The sequence below is a fragment of the Cheilinus undulatus genome, linkage group 9, assembly GCF_018320785.1.
Source record: "Cheilinus undulatus linkage group 9, ASM1832078v1, whole genome shotgun sequence".
NCBI lineage: Eukaryota > Metazoa > Chordata > Actinopteri > Labriformes > Labridae > Cheilinus > Cheilinus undulatus.
Window position 1 is genome coordinate 15,042,698 of NC_054873.1, and position 17,410 is coordinate 15,060,107.

A 17,410-nucleotide genomic window follows, 5' to 3' on the forward strand; every position below is an offset into this window, starting at 1 on the left:
CCAAAACCTCCTATCTCCAAAATCTTCACTTTTCAGGGAACGTAAAAAACACTATATGTTTTAATTACTTTTAACACTGAATAGGGATCAGCATATTTTTTACACTTTTTATTGCTTTAAAATTTTGTAAAACCCACTGACAGACTAAGCTGACAGCCAGACCGACTATTTAAAATGTCCTTTGCATTGATGTATGTCACATTCATCTGGGAAAGCTCCCATAGAAGCCATTTTGGAAGGGCAGGGCTTTTCAAAAGTTCTCGGAGGGTGGTTGGAGGAACAATCTGTTGGTCACATTCATTAAAGGCCAATCAGAGAAACAAGACAAAATCAGGTTGTGAGCATGCGCTGCTTGGGCTGATAGGTTACCGCTGCCATAGAATGTTTACATCAGAGCTTCTCAGTGAATAACATTACAGCTACATCCCAGCTAATAGCTACCACAGCAGCAGCCATAGGACACACCGGTAGACCCCAATCGTAACTCTCAGTAAGTCATGCTGAGGCAGGTCGGCAGAAGAGCGAAAACATCATCCCCATCATCCCACCCATAGCTACTGACTTGTTCTCCTCAAATGACACTGAATGGTCCAAACAGTACTTGATTTGGCCCCAGTATTGTGGATGTGATCTTTTCAAGGTGGATTTGCCTGATAGCAGAGATGAAGTCTGGCAAATTCATCTGCATTGCAAGGTTACTGACAGATGTAAAGAGTGACCAGCAGCGTTGATTTATGAAAAATTCACAATTACGATAAATGGGGATAAGAGGTTTTGGCCTGATGCCAATGATATGCACTCACTTACTGGAGTGACGTGCAGTTGTTGCTGATGTAATCTGACATGCTTTGCATCTGTGAATAATGAATAAAGCTGGCTGTAGAAATTAGACATGAATGTAAAGTTTATCTATATATATATTTAGTGACGCAAACTCAACAAGCTCTGTAACACATACAGTATAACCCTAATTGGATGAACTATTGTAGCCCAGTCCTCAAACCCCATACACTCTGTCTGCACAGTGATTTGCATTTGAAGTGCGCTTTGAAACAAATTCCTCTCTTACAAGCCAATCTTAGCAATTCCACAGTCGCACTGTCGTCCATCCTCAGCACATGTCCGAAGTGCCACTCCATTCTGAGATACGCACCAAGTCTATTTACAGTAGAGGCCGCTGCAAAAATACATAAAACTTGCAGTCAGAATCAACAATAATACAACACAATGCACAGACTCCAGATGGCCCATCACTTTATCAGCATTACTTCCCATTCTGTGGCACAAGCTGCAGGTCATCAGCCCATGTGTCAGAGTCACACAGGCAATGCAACACCATGGACAACTGGAGTTGATTTTTGAGGTGGAAAACCCCGGATTTTATGACACCAAACTTTCCTTCTAGAAAACATACTTAACCTTTTAATTACATAGAGAAGTCACTCATGATAGAGGCAAAAAAATAATGGATAATATTGAAATGAACAGCAAATCAATTGCCAAAAGGCAAACTAACCTGTTGTTTACCTTCTACTCTTAGGTTGGACTCACTATCTGTGATCTTGCAATTCCCATGTGAACTTGCAGTTCCCTTGTGATCTCTCAACTCCAGCTCCCCAAGGCTGTGCTCCTCTACGCTGAAGCCCTTGCACCCTTTAGGCTTGCGCCGACCGTCAGAGCAGAATCACTACATGCATGGAACACTGTGGACACTGAGTATGTGAAATTTGCGGGTAAAAATGACAACAATGATTACAGTACACATCCCTGTGTTTCTGGCTGTACACAGGAGTACAGGTCATGATTTGAGCATAAGAGATGTGACGGATTGGCATTAATGCAACAGGGTAACCTCAGCAATCATCTGGCATAGAGTGAACTTTATATGATCTTTTAAACGACTATCTACGAACAAGGAAAAGGAAATACAGGCGTCAAAGTTGTAATTGCTGGCTACACCAGTTGTAATTGCTGGCTACACCAGAAGCCCCAGGTTATGTTGTAGCCACATGATGTATTAGGGATGTATTTCATTTCAACAACAAAGATCTTTGTTGTTAAAAAAAAGGCCACAGGAGAGATGAAAATGTACCATATTAGATTAATGATTTTGGCTGTCCTACCCTAGAGATTCATGAAATTCTGCACAGCTTTTATGGGAATGAGGTGGATTTCAAGACCAAGAAATCACGAACTTGCCAATTTGCCATAATGATTGGAGGCTTTGATAATTTTTCCTCCACATAATCAGTAATTTTCCCTACAAAGCCTTATTTTGTTCCTCCATTTTCTCCATTACCACAGCTGTTGATCAGAATTGATATCCTGGTTAGGCATGGGAAGATTTTGAGCCAGATACCTCCATTCTTTTCCAATCTGCTTTCAGGATCCAAATAGATGATGAATTACAGGTGTGAGACAAGGAGGCAGAAAGGTTTACATCAAATTGACAGCCCTCAGCAGGTAGAGACCCCAACAAGCCAGCAGCAGATGTACGTTTGATTGCATCCTCTCGCTCATCTTCTCCTTGTGTTAGGCTAACAAACCATTACCCAGTTAGAAAGAGAAACAGTCCACCCATGCAGCAAGGTGGATCCACATACAGTGCACACAATAACCAAGCCCATTATGATGCCATATTGGCCGATCTCTCTGCTAAAAGCTCTATGGCAACCCTGATGTGTCATTCTGCCTTTAGAGCAACTGTATTCATTTCCTGTGCTCTACATTGTGGATGCTAATTACAACATGTTACATGCTCTCTGTATCTGGAGTGACGCAAGCGTCTCCCTAGCGACATCAAGCCACCAGACCAAAACACGTTTCTGCCTCTGAGCTTTATTTAGAATATTAGATCTGGAAGATTTATTCCAGTGTCTGATAATGTAAACCATAGAAGAAACTCAGCTCATCACTCAGATTTATGTTGGGTTCTGCAGCTCTGAGCTTGCAATGATACAGCACAAATGAATATTCAGTGTTTGTTACACTTACAGTGCTTCATCAGCGTGTGATGGAAAAATTTGTATGAACAACAGTGGAAAAAAATGAAAGCATTTCTTTTTGCAGAATTATTAACAGGAATTATTGCTTTTCTTTACCAAGTGTATCTTTATTTTGTCCTTTTTAGATTATTCACAGTAACTGGATATGAAGACGTGTAAATCATTCAGGTTTTATCACAAAACCATGACTCATAGGGGAGCTATTCAAAGGCTTGCAGGGCAATAAAAATAAACTTGATGCTCATGAGATTGCATTTCCTGTTTACAGCACATCTTTATTAAATACAGCAAAATCAAAATTGGATCAGCATCTCTTCGCCCAGTGTTAAATTTGGTTGGAGCCTGGGGTTACAGCTGGCTCTGAGGACCCATAATACTCAACTCAGATTTATTTTTTACAAGAATGGTGTAAAAGAAATAAATCAGAACACTTACGGGAAACCTAAACAGCAAATAATTTTCCAGTGAAATTTACGGTCAGATGAATTGCTTTTGACCTTAAGTCAAGTTGTTTGGTGAATTCTTATTAATTCCAGCTGTGGAAACATAATACTTCATAGAAATGGTCATTTGTTGTGTTGAATTCTCTTTTTCTCTTTCATTTTAAAATCCCAGTTTGAGTTTTAATTAAAGGTTTTTGGTTATCCAAACCACTGGATCCATTTCATGGCCAATAAAAACTTGGCTAAGTAGGTCAGGTCTTGGACTTGCGAAACCGATCCAACGCAAATAAAGTTTTTTTGTCAGTGATGTTTTAAAATTCTGTTTTGGTTACAAAAATTCCCCTTGTATTCCCTGCTTGGTGATGATTTCTATATATAAAAGAGGGTTCTTGTGTTGACCAGTCTTCAGTTTGAAGAGATCCTCTCAGACATATCAAGAAAAGAAGTTGTTTTTACGCAGTTATGTCTGCTGGTGTGTAACCCTCTTTTAGCCAGTGATTGGATTTAGAAGTTTATTTATTGCAAATTTAAACATGCAAGGAATTTGTTTTGGTGTTTGGATGCCAAAGTAACAAATATAAAAGTAGGATATACAAGTAGAAAACTGGACAATAATATTCCTCAGTCATGGGGCTAAAAAATAATAAGATAAAATCAACAGCAAACAATCCAAAATGTGTGTAATAGGTGAGATAGAAGAACTGCACAGCTCAGAAGAAAGAGTCATGATGACGGTTGGAAAATGTGAGTCAATATCATTTCAGTCAAGAACATTCTCGTCATACATTTAACCATTTTTTTGAAAATGGATATACAATTTAACTTGGCAGAGAAGGCCCTGCTCAAAAGCTGCTCCCTGGGTTAGTCAAGCAGCATGCTTTGGCTTTCACGAGAGCGCATGGCTAGAGACCCCCATACTGTATGGATGGGTACATAAATGACAATGCGTACTGAATACAATGAAATTAGTTCAAAAGCAATTAATACATGGTAGCATGAATCTGAATGAGGGTGCGACAAGCTGTATGCTATAAAGGACGGGGCTGGGGTGGAGGAGGTTAAGCTGTGCCAGCAGCAGCAGTATGGTGCAGCAGCATTAACGCAAGCAGGGATTAGTGAGAAGTATGCCATGTTCAAATGGACCGCTGTGTTGAATGAAAGAGCTGTGATTGGCTGTGGGAGCTGGGAGGCAGTAATTAGGGACATCAGCTGATCATGGCTGGGCGTATGACTGTTGTGTTTTGGATAAACTAACGCTGAGTTTCATTGCAAGGAGATCTGATCAGTAGTACTGGTGGTAGCCTTTTGGCTAAAATTAGCCTTTTTTACCTGGCTCTGATTAGATTTTGGCACTGACTGAGAAATAAGCCTGTTACCATGTTGTTGTCAAATGTGTGAGCCAGCTCCATCCTTTACTTAACCTTCCTTTTGTTTTTTGGATCTTAACTTTTCGAAGATCCACTTATGGCAATGTACAATCCAAAATAGAGGCACACCAGTTAAGTGCCCAGCCTACTGACTGGTAAAGGCTGGAACAATTTTAAGGAGATGAGGTTTACATTTTGATACAGGCTGCATTTTTGCTGAAAAAGACAACTCTCTAACGCAGCTACCCATACCTGTACCTTAAAAAAAAAAGCTCCTTAAAGATCACACAAATCAAAAAGTGATATACTGTCAAAAAGCACATTACTAATTATAATTGTGTCATGGACAAAAGCCTAAGAAAATTGGTTTACATATGTTTTAAGACATTTGTAAAAGTAAAGTTTTGCCATGATCTTTGTTAATATACATCAATCTAACTGAGTTTTTAAGTATTAAATATGATTTTCATATCTTATAGGATTCAACCAGAGCTCCTCCATAGGGCTGGACCCCAGAAAGCTTTCCTCCCTTATGGGCAGCCGTGGTTACAGTACAATAACACAAAAAGTAACAATATCAAAAGCTAGAAACATATTTAGACATTAGAATTAGACATTAGGGTTGTTGGGAAGACTGTAGAATATGAATAAACCTGTTTTCAAAGTTTGTGTATATTTAGATGAAAACCAGTGGCAGTGGGCTCATGAAAGGAAAGCCCTGGTTTGCAGCTATGACTCATCATGTCATGGACCTAATTTTGTTTTCCCAAGTCCATCACAACTGTGCTTGGTCACGCATTTAACAACCAGCCACTACTAGTCTAAAGCTAAAACTTACACACAACCACCCTGCACACAGAAGCACTAAGTCTCCCATCACTGGCTTTGATTCAAAGAAGAAATCTATCCTAGTATCGATACACCTGTTACGTAAGTATCACAGAACACCTGCTACCAATCTGATACAAGTTTTGAATTATTAAGCTGTATGCGTCACTGTGTGCAAGACACTGGGGTCTGGCTTTGATGTGTAAGGCGCATTCAGGCTTAACATCACTCTTCTAACTTTGTAGAATAAATGCAACACCTTTGCAGGTATTGCAAGTTCCCTTTGAGTTTGTGAGCGTACAAAGCTTGAAACACCTCCAGACAGCTGACTCGCAATCCGCATCCATCTTTCCTCTCTTAGGTGTAATGGCTGTCTATAACTTGACAGGCCATACATATTGTGTGCAAGTAAAGGTTATCACAGTGTAGCCTCAAGCAGACTCCTCTGATCTTAAATATCACCACCAGGGGGTTCTCAATCAGAATAATAAGATGACGTGTACAGAAGTGCTGCTTAGCTTCACCCATCTCTGCTGCTTGCTTTTTTAGTATCCTTAAAAAAAAACCTGTGCTACGTAGTGAAGCACTTTTTTCCTTTTGTGGATGAATTTCACACCTGCAGGGAGAAAAGCTGATAAAAGTGGCCTTCCTAGTATGTGCTGTGAGCTCCATGTAAAACATTCTGGTTCTGGTGTTTACCAGGAAGGCCACTTTCAAGACAGCTTGTCTCCATCATTATGTGAAATTCATCTATGAAATGAAAACAGTGGTAAATATACCTTACGGAGCACAGTTTTTGTTGAGTTGCCTCCTCAGATGTAAATAACAAGTAAAAAGTGAGGTGTACTCTGATTGGAAATGTCTAGTGGGGCAACACTGTAATGGAGTTGGACGGAGTTGCATGTTACAGTTGCTCAGGCAACTGAATATGCAGAATCATCATGATGACATAAATGTGATCCAGTACCAGAACAGCAGCTTCTATTTGCAGCTCTTGCTGCCCTCTGTAGCACTCTGACATTACATCTGGCAACAATAAACATGCAGTGCTCTTGATGGGGTTTCGGTCAAGGCTTTGACAAGACAAGGACCGTTACAACTACCCTATAAAAAATGTGAAAACTGTTCAAATTAAGAATGCACAACAATGGATTTTTGCAAATGTCCAATATGCTAAAATGTACAAATTAATTTTAGCTGATACTCATATCGATACTGATATTTAAATGTAGTTCAGACCTAAAACTTCAGTTCTTGAAACACACAATTTAAAGCTTGAGGGTTAACAAATTAACTAATTTCTGTGATTAAAACTCACTTTAAAGGGTGAGGAGTAATGATGGATAAAGGCTTTTTATGCCTTTATTTGGAAAAGGGGTGAAGAGGGCGAAGAGAAATAATGGGGAAGAGACATGCAGTGAAGGAGCCACCCCTTTTTTTCTGCAGTTTTTAACAAAATTGTTTTACTTAAACTGTCAAACTCTCTGTGTATCTGTATTTGATCCATTTTAACTTTTTATTATGTCATTGACCTTGTTTTTTAACATCCTTAGTCCATCTTAATCCTTGCATTCACCAACCAACCAGTTCATGGTTTCAAGCTAGAACTTGGCCACAACCAACCTGCATACAAAAACACAAAGTCTTCAATCCCAATGGCTCCAATTCAAAGAAGAAATCAATCTTTTAAAGTCTGGATTCACCTGTTACTTAAGTCGAAATAAAAACAGCTACCATCTGATACTAGTGTTGAATTATTAGACTGTATGCATCAGAGTGTGCAAACTAGGATCGTGCAATTTATCAAGTGTCCACTTGAGTTTGGCTGCAAGAAAACACTCATGTCCCATGAACAAAAACACTGAAACACCCAGTAGAAATAGACATTTTTACAGCATGGTTCAAATAATAATTTAGCATTGAATAGCATGTCTTTAATGTCACACAGTGTACAGTTTGATAATATTAAAGCATGTGTTATCTTACTTGCAGGCAGGCAGCTATTTAGCTCCAACTTTGTCTTTTCTAGGATGACCAAAGGTTACTTGGAGTCAGCATTTCCAGTATAGCAACTGCCATTGCTGGGCATCAGAACAGCCCTTCAGAAACCAGCGGGTGAGATCAGTGAGACGGCATCCATTCATCTGAATAGTATCAGCCTGGGATCAGCCCAGCTGTCACATGTAACTATCCCAGCCATTTGACTCCATTTTGAACCAATATCCAAAAGCAGCATGAGATCAGTTTAGTCATGATGGAGTGAAGCTTTGGAGTCACTGAAAGTGAATGAACCCACTTGATTATGATGACAGTTAAAGGGAGCATCAATTAAACACATAGCTGATTGCAGCAGAATACTGATCAGTGTTTGGATGCTAGCCCATCAGCAGAAACAGATATGAAATGAAATCACTTAGTGTGCGCTCAGTCACAGTGTGAAGTGGGAGCCTCATCTCTAAACTGTACTTCACTCCCGATGCTCATGAACTCATGTGTTTTAGTGTGATTGATTATGCACATTAGCATTTATTAAGGGCTGATCCCTGAAACAGAGAGTGTATTTGTGAGTTCTAAGGGAAACACAAACCTAATAACGAGGCTCAGCGGCTGCATAAATATCTAATAAATATCCACCTACAGTGTTATAATCCGGCGGAAAAACGGTTATGTGAATACTCAAAATGACAGGCTGAAATGTTTCACCTAAAAATAACTTAAGCTCTCTAGAGAGAGGGAGTTGTAACGTCGAGTGCATGGCTTAAACCCATAGGACTGATATTAAAGACAGAGAAGGCTGAAATAAATAAATAATGATCTCTAGAAAGCATGATAAAGTGTTGCAGACTTTGGTGTTAATGTCTAAACAAAACTAAGACATGGACAAGAATGATCATAAGATATGCTCAGCATGTAATCTTTAAATAGCCTTAAAACTTCCTGCTGCACTTCTCATCAAACTGTCTGACAGATTTGGGTCTCCTGCTGCGTTGTGATGAAAGTGTGCAGTTACATTCACAGTGGTTGCTGCAGTAATTGGTCACTTAATATTTCCTTCTTCTCTCAGGCAACAACAACTATAAGAGCTCTGTGCGCCCTGTGAGTCTGTTAATTTTTTACATATTGCCGCTCATAACCTCCTTTACATTTACTCTGAGAGTGGTTACAGTGGGAGCAGGCTGTCATGGTCTTTATGTATATTTTAGTTTGATCTTAGATATAAACAGCAAGTAGCTGGACCCCTCCATCTGTGTTGCATGCCTGTTCAGCCGGGCGGTATGTTCTATTTTCAGTCGCAGGGAGCTGTGTACTATGCCGTGTGTATGCGCGCACGTCTGTGTATTTACACTACATGTTCTGCTTCGCTACCATCAGGCTCATTACACAAACCTCTCACACTCTCTGTCTTTGCAAACAAGCCGAGCCCTGTGACGGAGTGAACCTTGCCCTTTTATAGCGTGTACAGCACAGGGAGTAATGTGACAATGATACGACTCCTCTGTGTGAAAAAAACAAGGAGAAATATTGTACCTAAAAACCTCGTAGAGACTACAACAGTCGAAAGGATGAGGAGTTTGTGAGGGAGATTTCGTAATGATGGGAATCCCTCATTGTATATAGCGCGTTGTCATCTGGCAGCTCTCACCAGAAGTAAAAAGATGGGGAAAAAATGCAGAAAATGCCACTCTAACAAGCCTCCTGGGACCTCAGCTGCCTGGTTTTCTGAAGAAGGAACAGCTTGTCTGATCTGAAACCCCTTTTAAAAGCCTCCAACAGAAACAGCCTGCTGTGCTTAGCGTACGTATTCTGTCCACTTGATCCACAGCAGTGGCTTTATATATATGGGTCTGGTCGTGTGCGATCATTAGTCCATACTGTTGGGAGTGCATAAGAAAAATGGTAACAAGTAGAGGCTGGAGCAGTCATTGGAAGGGAACAGGGTTACATTTCTTTATCCATGGAGGTTCAATTATACAGGCCTATACTTTCTTAATAATGCCTGACTTCACATTTATGTGACTACACCACATTTAGAGCAAACCAGGGGGTCTATGCACTGTATTTCCTCTTATGATTGGGGGTCTAAAAATAGTAAACAGGTCGTCACAGGTCAAAAGAAGTTACATCCTCATCAGGTCAGGTAATAATGTGTTATATTGCTGAAGGTCTGTGTGTGTCAATATGTTTAGTATCCATGTGTAACCAAGTGGACACACAATCAGAATCATCACAGGAGAAAATGTGTGCTGACATGAGGTGAACCACTGTGACCTAATCTGTTCAGACAAATTACATCTATTGCGATCTTCTTTTTGACAGAGGCTGCTTGTTAGCCTGTAGAGCATCCTGAAGCTGGCTCCACAGCAGAGAATAATCTGGCAGATTTCGGGTATATTTTGACCCTCCAAGCAACAGAGGGGTCATTACAGATTTGAGGCTAAGCCAAACAGTCTTATCTGCCCTGATGATCCTACAATATTAGGGAATAGCAGGCATAAACTCAGAGCCCTATTTTGATGATGCAAAGCACTGTGATTTGGGGTGTGTACAAAAATGTGGGTGCTGAAAGAGGCAGAGCGTGCAAAGAGGTTGATTTAAGTTGATTGATCCTGCATAGCTGTGTTTTGGGTGTGACATTAAAACTTATCATGCTGTCACTTCTCATTCCTGTTAGGTGCACCTGCAGGCTTGCACATTGGTATTTACGAGGCAGATGTCACTCTATATTCTTAATAAGACCAAACTCTGGCCAGCACTCTTAACTTCTCCACTTGGATTGAAAACCCAAAACAACCACAAGGGAAACTGCATGATATAGTCTCATCGGCCACTTTATTAGGTACACCTTGCTACTACCTAGTTGCACCTCCTTTTGCCTTCAGAACTGCCTTAATTCTTCGTGGTATAGTTTCAACAAGATTTTGGAAAAAATCCATGGATTTTGGTCCATATAAACATGGTAGTATCACGCAGTTGCTACAGATTTGTCAGCAGCAAATCTCCTGTGGAGGCCACTTGAGTACGGTGAACTCATTGTCATGTTCAAGAAACCAGTGTGAGATGATTTGAGCTTTGTGACATGATGAATTATCCTGCTGGAAGTAGCCATCAGAAGACAGGTACACTCTAGTCATAAAGGGATAGACATGGTCAGCAACAATACTCAGGTAGGCTGTGGAGTCTAAACTATGCTCAGTTGGTACTAAGCGTCCATAAGTGTGCCAAGAAAATATCTCCCATACTATTGCACAACCAGGATGAACTGTTGCTACAAGGCGTTATAGATCCATGTTTTCATGTTGTTTACACCAAATTCTGACCCCACCATCTGAATGCAGCTGAAATCGAGACTCATCAGACCAGGCAATGGTTTTCCCATCTTCTATTGTCCAATTTTGGTAAGCCCATGTGAATTGTAGCCTCAGCTTCCTGTTCTTAGCTGACAGGTGCCTGGTGTGTTCTTCTGCTGCTGTAGCCCATCTGCTTCAAGGGTTACGAGTTGTGCGTTCAGAGATGGTATTCTTCATACCTTGGCTGTAACCTTGCTGAGTTACTGTTGCCTTTCTATCATCTCATATTAACCCGCCCATTCTCCTCTGACCTCTGACATCAACATTTTTGGGCCATTCTCTGTAAAATCTAGAGATGATTGTGGGTGAAAATCCAAGTAAATCAGCAGTTTCTGAAATATTCAGACCAGCCCGTCTGGCACCAACAATCAAGCTACATTCAAAGTCACTTAAATCACCTTTCTTCCCCATTCTGATGCTCTGTTTGAACTTCAGTAAGTTGTCTTGACCAGGTCTGCATGCATCAATGCACTGAGTTGCTGTACCTAATAAAGTGGTCAGTAAATGCATATTACTGGCATCTACAGTTAGGCATAAAAGTGTAGCTACATTAACTATTAAACTCTCCAGACACACCTGGAAGATGTTAACCAATATTTTGTGAGCTCAACATCAAATAAAGTTAGGTTGTGATCATTTACTTAATTTTTTTCTCTGCTACAATCATTGGCTGTCATATATAGGTAATCTCTAACCCTCTGACTTGAAACATTATTAGTTGCTCAAACTTGAGCTTATACATGTGAAGCATTTGAAGGTAAGATTACCTAACCTCAGCTAGTCAGTAACTAAAACCTGCTATTGAACAGTTAAGGATAATTTCAAGGAGGAATGGTAAAAGCTACCAAGCACCTCATATCTGCTACAGCCCACACCCAGATGTGGCTTGATTAGAGAAATATTAGCAACATGTTCTGTAGTCAATTCAATTGTCCGATATTTTTTTATTACTGACTTAAAATTAAAAAATTTGCAACTATGTCCTTGATCGTGTTAACACAGGTACAATAAGGACTGGTTTTAAACTTGCCACCAGGTTTTCTGCTGACGTCAATTTTCTGTTTGTGTCTTTATGAGAAACATACCGCCGGACTAAAGCTTTTTATTCTTTATCCAAACAGAAATTTTGCTGCTCCACAATTGGCACAGAGCGTTCGCCACAACAGCTTGTAAATTCTTTAAGAAAGAAATAAAACCAGTAAACGTTGATGATGCAACATTAAACCGGATGCGATCCACCACTGCATTGTTTTAATCACAAAAAGAGCAAAAACATCAATGGCCTTCTGTCGATGGATTTTGATCCTTATATGTGGTTTCCATTCAGCTGTCAGCTGCTGTCAGCTGCTCAATAATTCAGGACTTTGGTTTTATAATACTTTCCATGCAGCTTCCACAGACAGGATGTTTTAACTTTCTTTGCACAAACCGGCAGCCAAAAGCCTCGGTGGTGCTGGGGTCATTTCAAAGGAAGATTTTGGTACTTAAGTTAGAATTGAAGTCATGTCATAAATCATGGAGGTGAAGATTTTATGGTTTAAGGAAAGAGGAATAGATTTTCCACACGGTTTGAACATCTTACTTTGTGTAAATCTTGTTCAGACAGCCATAGCTTTGGTGTCTTTCATTAAAGCCCCTCTTCAATGATTATTATTCACTTTTCTCTTTCACATGTGGCTGACATTGAACTGCTTCAAAGTCACATTCAACTGCAGGGTGTTACATATGTTATTAACTTTGTGAAACCTCTGCCAAATGTAAATGCTTCATTGACAGAGCTCGTAATAAATTACCATAAGCACCACCTTTTACCTGTGAGTCAGGGACAGGGACCGTTTATGTGTGTCCCTCTGGTGCTATTAAAGAAATAAATCCTCTCAAGTACAGAAGGAGCATGGCGAAGCAAAATGTGCCACCGTCCCCATTAATCTCACTTAGAATCAGAGGACGGATGGCTGTGACGCAGCACCAAGCAGTAACTGTACATTGATTCTCAGCTGGAAGAAGAAGAGTTTACAAACTCCCATGATGCATCATTTACAAGCAAACTACTCCTCAGCAGTTCCACAATCAAAACTGTGTGCACTGTGCTGAAGAAGCAAGTTCTGTGTGATTCATTAAATATTTGGTAAAGGCATCACTTTCTCTGAAAAACTGATACTTTAATGCACTTTTCTCCAAAGTATCGCTGCATGAGTGAATATTTAACAGCGTATAGAAGCTGTTATCAATGGAACAACATGATAAATTAAATATATTTCTACAAAGAGGGCATTTATTATCTAGCCATGGTCCTGTCTTTGAAACTTGCTAATATATGGTGCCTTAAGGGGCAGTATGTGGTCTGTCGGAGAAATAAAGCCCTATAGGCAATAAAGGAAAGGCAACTGAAGCATGAACAGGGCTGCATTCATCATAATAACTCTTGCAGAAGAGCTTAAATTAAATTATTGAATATTTAACTAACTATGGCAGATATTTGGAATAAATCATGGTTGAGTAATGACTTCCTAAAGAATAGAGAAAGTCCAATTTCCTTTAAGTTTGTTGGCTAAAAGTTGTCCTACCTAAGTATTTTTGTGACTATCAGTTATTCTCCAATGTTTTTCTAGATTTAGTCAAGCTATTTTTGTTGTCTTAAATGTGAGTAAGAGTTTTCTGCTTCCCAAAATTCAAGACCGAGAGTGTTTAGTTGCATGCATTGTATGTTATGGAAGAGGATAAGGGCCTCTGAAAAAACATTTTTGATACACAATTTTTTTTTTACTTGTGAGAAATAGTATATTCTGAGATTAAAGTCAGAATCATGATTAAAAAAATAGTCTGAGTTCTGAGATTAATGTCAGAATTGTGAGAAAAAAAATCAGAATTAAGACTTTCAGAATTCTGAGATTAAAGTCAGAATTCTGAAGAATGAAGTCAGAATTCTGAGATTGAAGTCAGAATTCTGAAGAATGAAGTCAGAATTCTGAGATTAAAGTCAACTTCTGAGATTAAAGCCAGAATTCTGAGATTAAAGTTAGAATTCTGAGATTAAAGTCAAATCTGAGATTAAAATTAGAATGCAAAGATTAAAGTCAAATTCTGAGATTAATGTTAGAATTCAGAAATAAAAGTTGAATTCTGAGATTAATGTCAAATTCTGAGATTAAATTTAGAATTCTGAGATTAAAGTCAAATTCTGAGATTAAAGTCAGGTTCTGAGATAAAAGTCAAGTTCTGAGATTAAAGTCAGAATTCTGAGATTAAAATCAAATTCTGAGATTAAAGTTAGAATTCTGGGATTAAAGTCAAGTTCTGTGATTAAAGTAAGAATTCTGAGATTAAAGTTAGAATTCTTAAAGTCAAATTCTGAGATCAAAGTTAGGATTCTAAGATTAAAGTCAGATTCTGAGACTAATGTCCATACTCCTGTTCCCTAGTATGTAACAGTCTTTGAGGCATTTATAATCGGTCAAACATAATGAATATTGAAAATCTGTGTTGTAAAATAGGACAACTTGACTTAGTGAGGCAAATGTACAAGCAATTTCCTAACGGCTTTGTGTCATTATTTTGTAGTTTCTTGTTTATAAAATCATTATAGGTTAATGAAAGGAGAAAGTGTCTCCTAAACCTCTAAAATAGCAGATCCAAGTGCAACAATTTCTTCTGTCTAAAGCTGAAAACTGTCATCAAAATGAGAATTTATGCAAAAAAAATGGAACGAATCAGAGCCCATGTGTTGTCAGAATGCCAATTTCCATTCAAATTATTGTCTAAGCCATCCTATTAAATAAACCTTAGGACAGATTTGAGAAGGCAACGTGGGCGTTCACCGCCAGACAAGCTGTCCACACAGTGGGGTGGAACTTCCTGAAATCCTAATCAAATGGCTTAATCTTTCCTCTCTTCGCTTGTCTTGTTCTCATCAGGAGTCCTGACTCTGAGCAGCAGCCATGTGAGAGGAGCCGTCACACAGCAGAGGATGCCCACGTCCAGCTAGAGAAGAGCAGCCTTTCTCCCTCCCTTGTGCTCCCTCCCTTCTTCCCACATGAGGAGGAGAAGATGACTATCACCAGCCGGCAGTCCTTCAATATCCTGACGGTCATATTCCTGCTGTTGTCCACTGCAGGTCAGTAAAGTTTACTGAGAGCTTATCATAAAGTCAGCCTTTGTGGCTCTCAAAAGTTTAGATTTTTCATAACTGGAGCCTCAAGTCTCTAATGTGTGAGTTTCAGGGTGGGATGCTGGGAGCAGTTTTTTTTTTTTTTTTGCAAGATTTGGATGCTCCAAAATCTTGGTTTCAGCCTTTTTCTGGGTGAGCCACCAGTGCATGAAACCTAATACAGCAAACAACCTCAGAGGACACAATTTTAAGGATTGAAGTTACTATCTGATGGCCAAAAGTTCAGTCAGAGACACTCAACATCAAGAGGTTTAAAAGCATTCATTGCCCCCTGAAAAAGACTGCTCTTGGCAGGAACAACTCTGAACCTTAAGGTGCTCTCTAAATGAGGCCATGTAGCGTAAAAATGTGAAGAAAGTACATTCTAACCTCAAAAGATACCAAGGGGAAAAGCTCAGCCAGCACATATGGAATATACATTATGCACAAGGGAAAAGATGCCAACTGAAGTCTTAAAAATGACAAAATAGGGCATGAGCAGGATGGAGGAGGAAATCAGCACAGCAGAAGTATAAAGCAGGTTGGATTAATCCACCTCATTCAAAGAGGAATTTGACAACCTTTTAAGTTCAGTATATAAAGATATGCATTCAGTGCCCCAGAGAGAAAGAGTGCTGTACCTGGATTTCTGCCTTCTTTGGAGGACAAGAAGAATACATTTGAATTTTCTTCACCACAGCATAACTTAGATTTCCTCTGACTAAACAATAGATGAGGCTGACAATGCTGTGATGATATGCAACCCTGAACATCATATCAGGAAAAGATCAAAATCTGGGAAAAGATGAGCATTTTTTTATGTTAAGCCTGATGCTACAATCATTCTAATTCATTTCTTCTTAATCTACAATTGGTACTCCATCATGACAAGTTGAAAAGGATTTTTTTCAAATTTATTAAAAATAAAAAGCTAAAATATCCTATTTAAATCAGACTCTTAACCAGAACACTTAACATTTAGCTCAGATACCTTCCATTTCTCTGGATCTTTGCTGAGATGTTTCTAAACCAAGTTGGATTCCACCTGTGGTAAATTAAATTTACTGGATTTAATTTGGAAAGGCACACACCTCTCTGTAGAAGACCTTGCAGCTGACAATGCATATCAGGGAAACAAAACAAGCCATGAGGTCAAAGGAACTGCCTGCAGAGCTCAGAGACAGGATTGTTGCAAGTCACAGATCTGGGGAAGGCTACAGAAAATTTCTGTTGCAGGTTCCCAAGAGCACAGTGCCCTACACGATTCTTGATTGGAAGAAATTTGGCACAACCAGGATTCTTCCAAGAGCTGGTCACCCAGCCAAACTGAGCAATTAGAGGAAGAAACACCTTAGTAAGAGAGGTTACCAAGAACCAGATGGTCAATCTGACTGAGCTCTGTGGAGATGGGACAAATTTCTGGGAGGATTAAGCCCTCCACAGATCTGGGCTTAATGACAGAGTGGCTGGATGGAAGCCTTTCCTCAGTGTAAAACACAAAAAAAGCCCGTTTGGCTTTCATGTGGAGTTTTTTTCAAATTCTAGCAATTGAAATGATACAGTACAGATATGATACAATACAAAACAAAATGATACAAAACAGTACGATACAATGAAGAGCAATAGAAATGATATGGAACTATACAAAACAGTGAATGGTAGAATTAGATATGATTTAAAGGAAACAAATGGAAATACAATGATACAGACAAAAGATGCAGCGTTATACAATACAAAATTAGATGTAAGACATATCAGGATATGATACAATATGATACAATACTAACCTGACACCTGACCTGGAAATTCAAGAGGAAACGTTTGAGAAAAGGCGGAGGCTTTGATAACAATTCGGAGTGTGATTGGGTGAACATCCTGTCTGTCACATCTCTATGGGCCAATCAGAGCAACAAAACACGTGACATAGCCGCTATCGAGCTGCGCGTGCACAGCTACTGAGGAATAACATGGCGACAACAGACATGTTAAGTACTCGACTTTTGTCGTTTTTGAAAAGTAAACAACTCCCTGCTCCCTGCTATTCTTTGTTTTTCTTTTAACAAAGAAATGTTGTCAAGTTCTGATAAAACTGGCGCTTTAGCAGCATCCACGCTAATCTCTTCCTCCATAACTGCACTAGCTCTTGCTACTGCTTGTTTACGTCACGACTCTACTGCCCCTCGTAGCTGATTGGTCCTGTCACTTTCTAATCGGGCCCAAACGGTTCAAATGGGAGCTTCACAAGATGGATTCGCCAGTGAGAAACAAGGAA

General features: G+C 39.5%; 1 protein-coding gene across 2 annotated transcripts in view; it reads left to right on the plus strand.

The window, feature by feature from the left end:
• Positions 1–17,410, plus strand: part of shisal1b (shisa like 1b) — a 124,597-nt gene that overhangs the window by 71,926 nt on the left and 35,261 nt on the right. For both annotated transcript variants that reach the window (XM_041794745.1, XM_041794746.1), the window contains one exon: positions 14,906–15,105. In XM_041794745.1, the coding sequence (XP_041650679.1) occupies positions 15,039–15,105 (67 nt within the window). In that variant the 5' untranslated portion in view covers positions 14,906–15,038. The remainder of the gene's footprint in view (positions 1–14,905; positions 15,106–17,410) is intronic.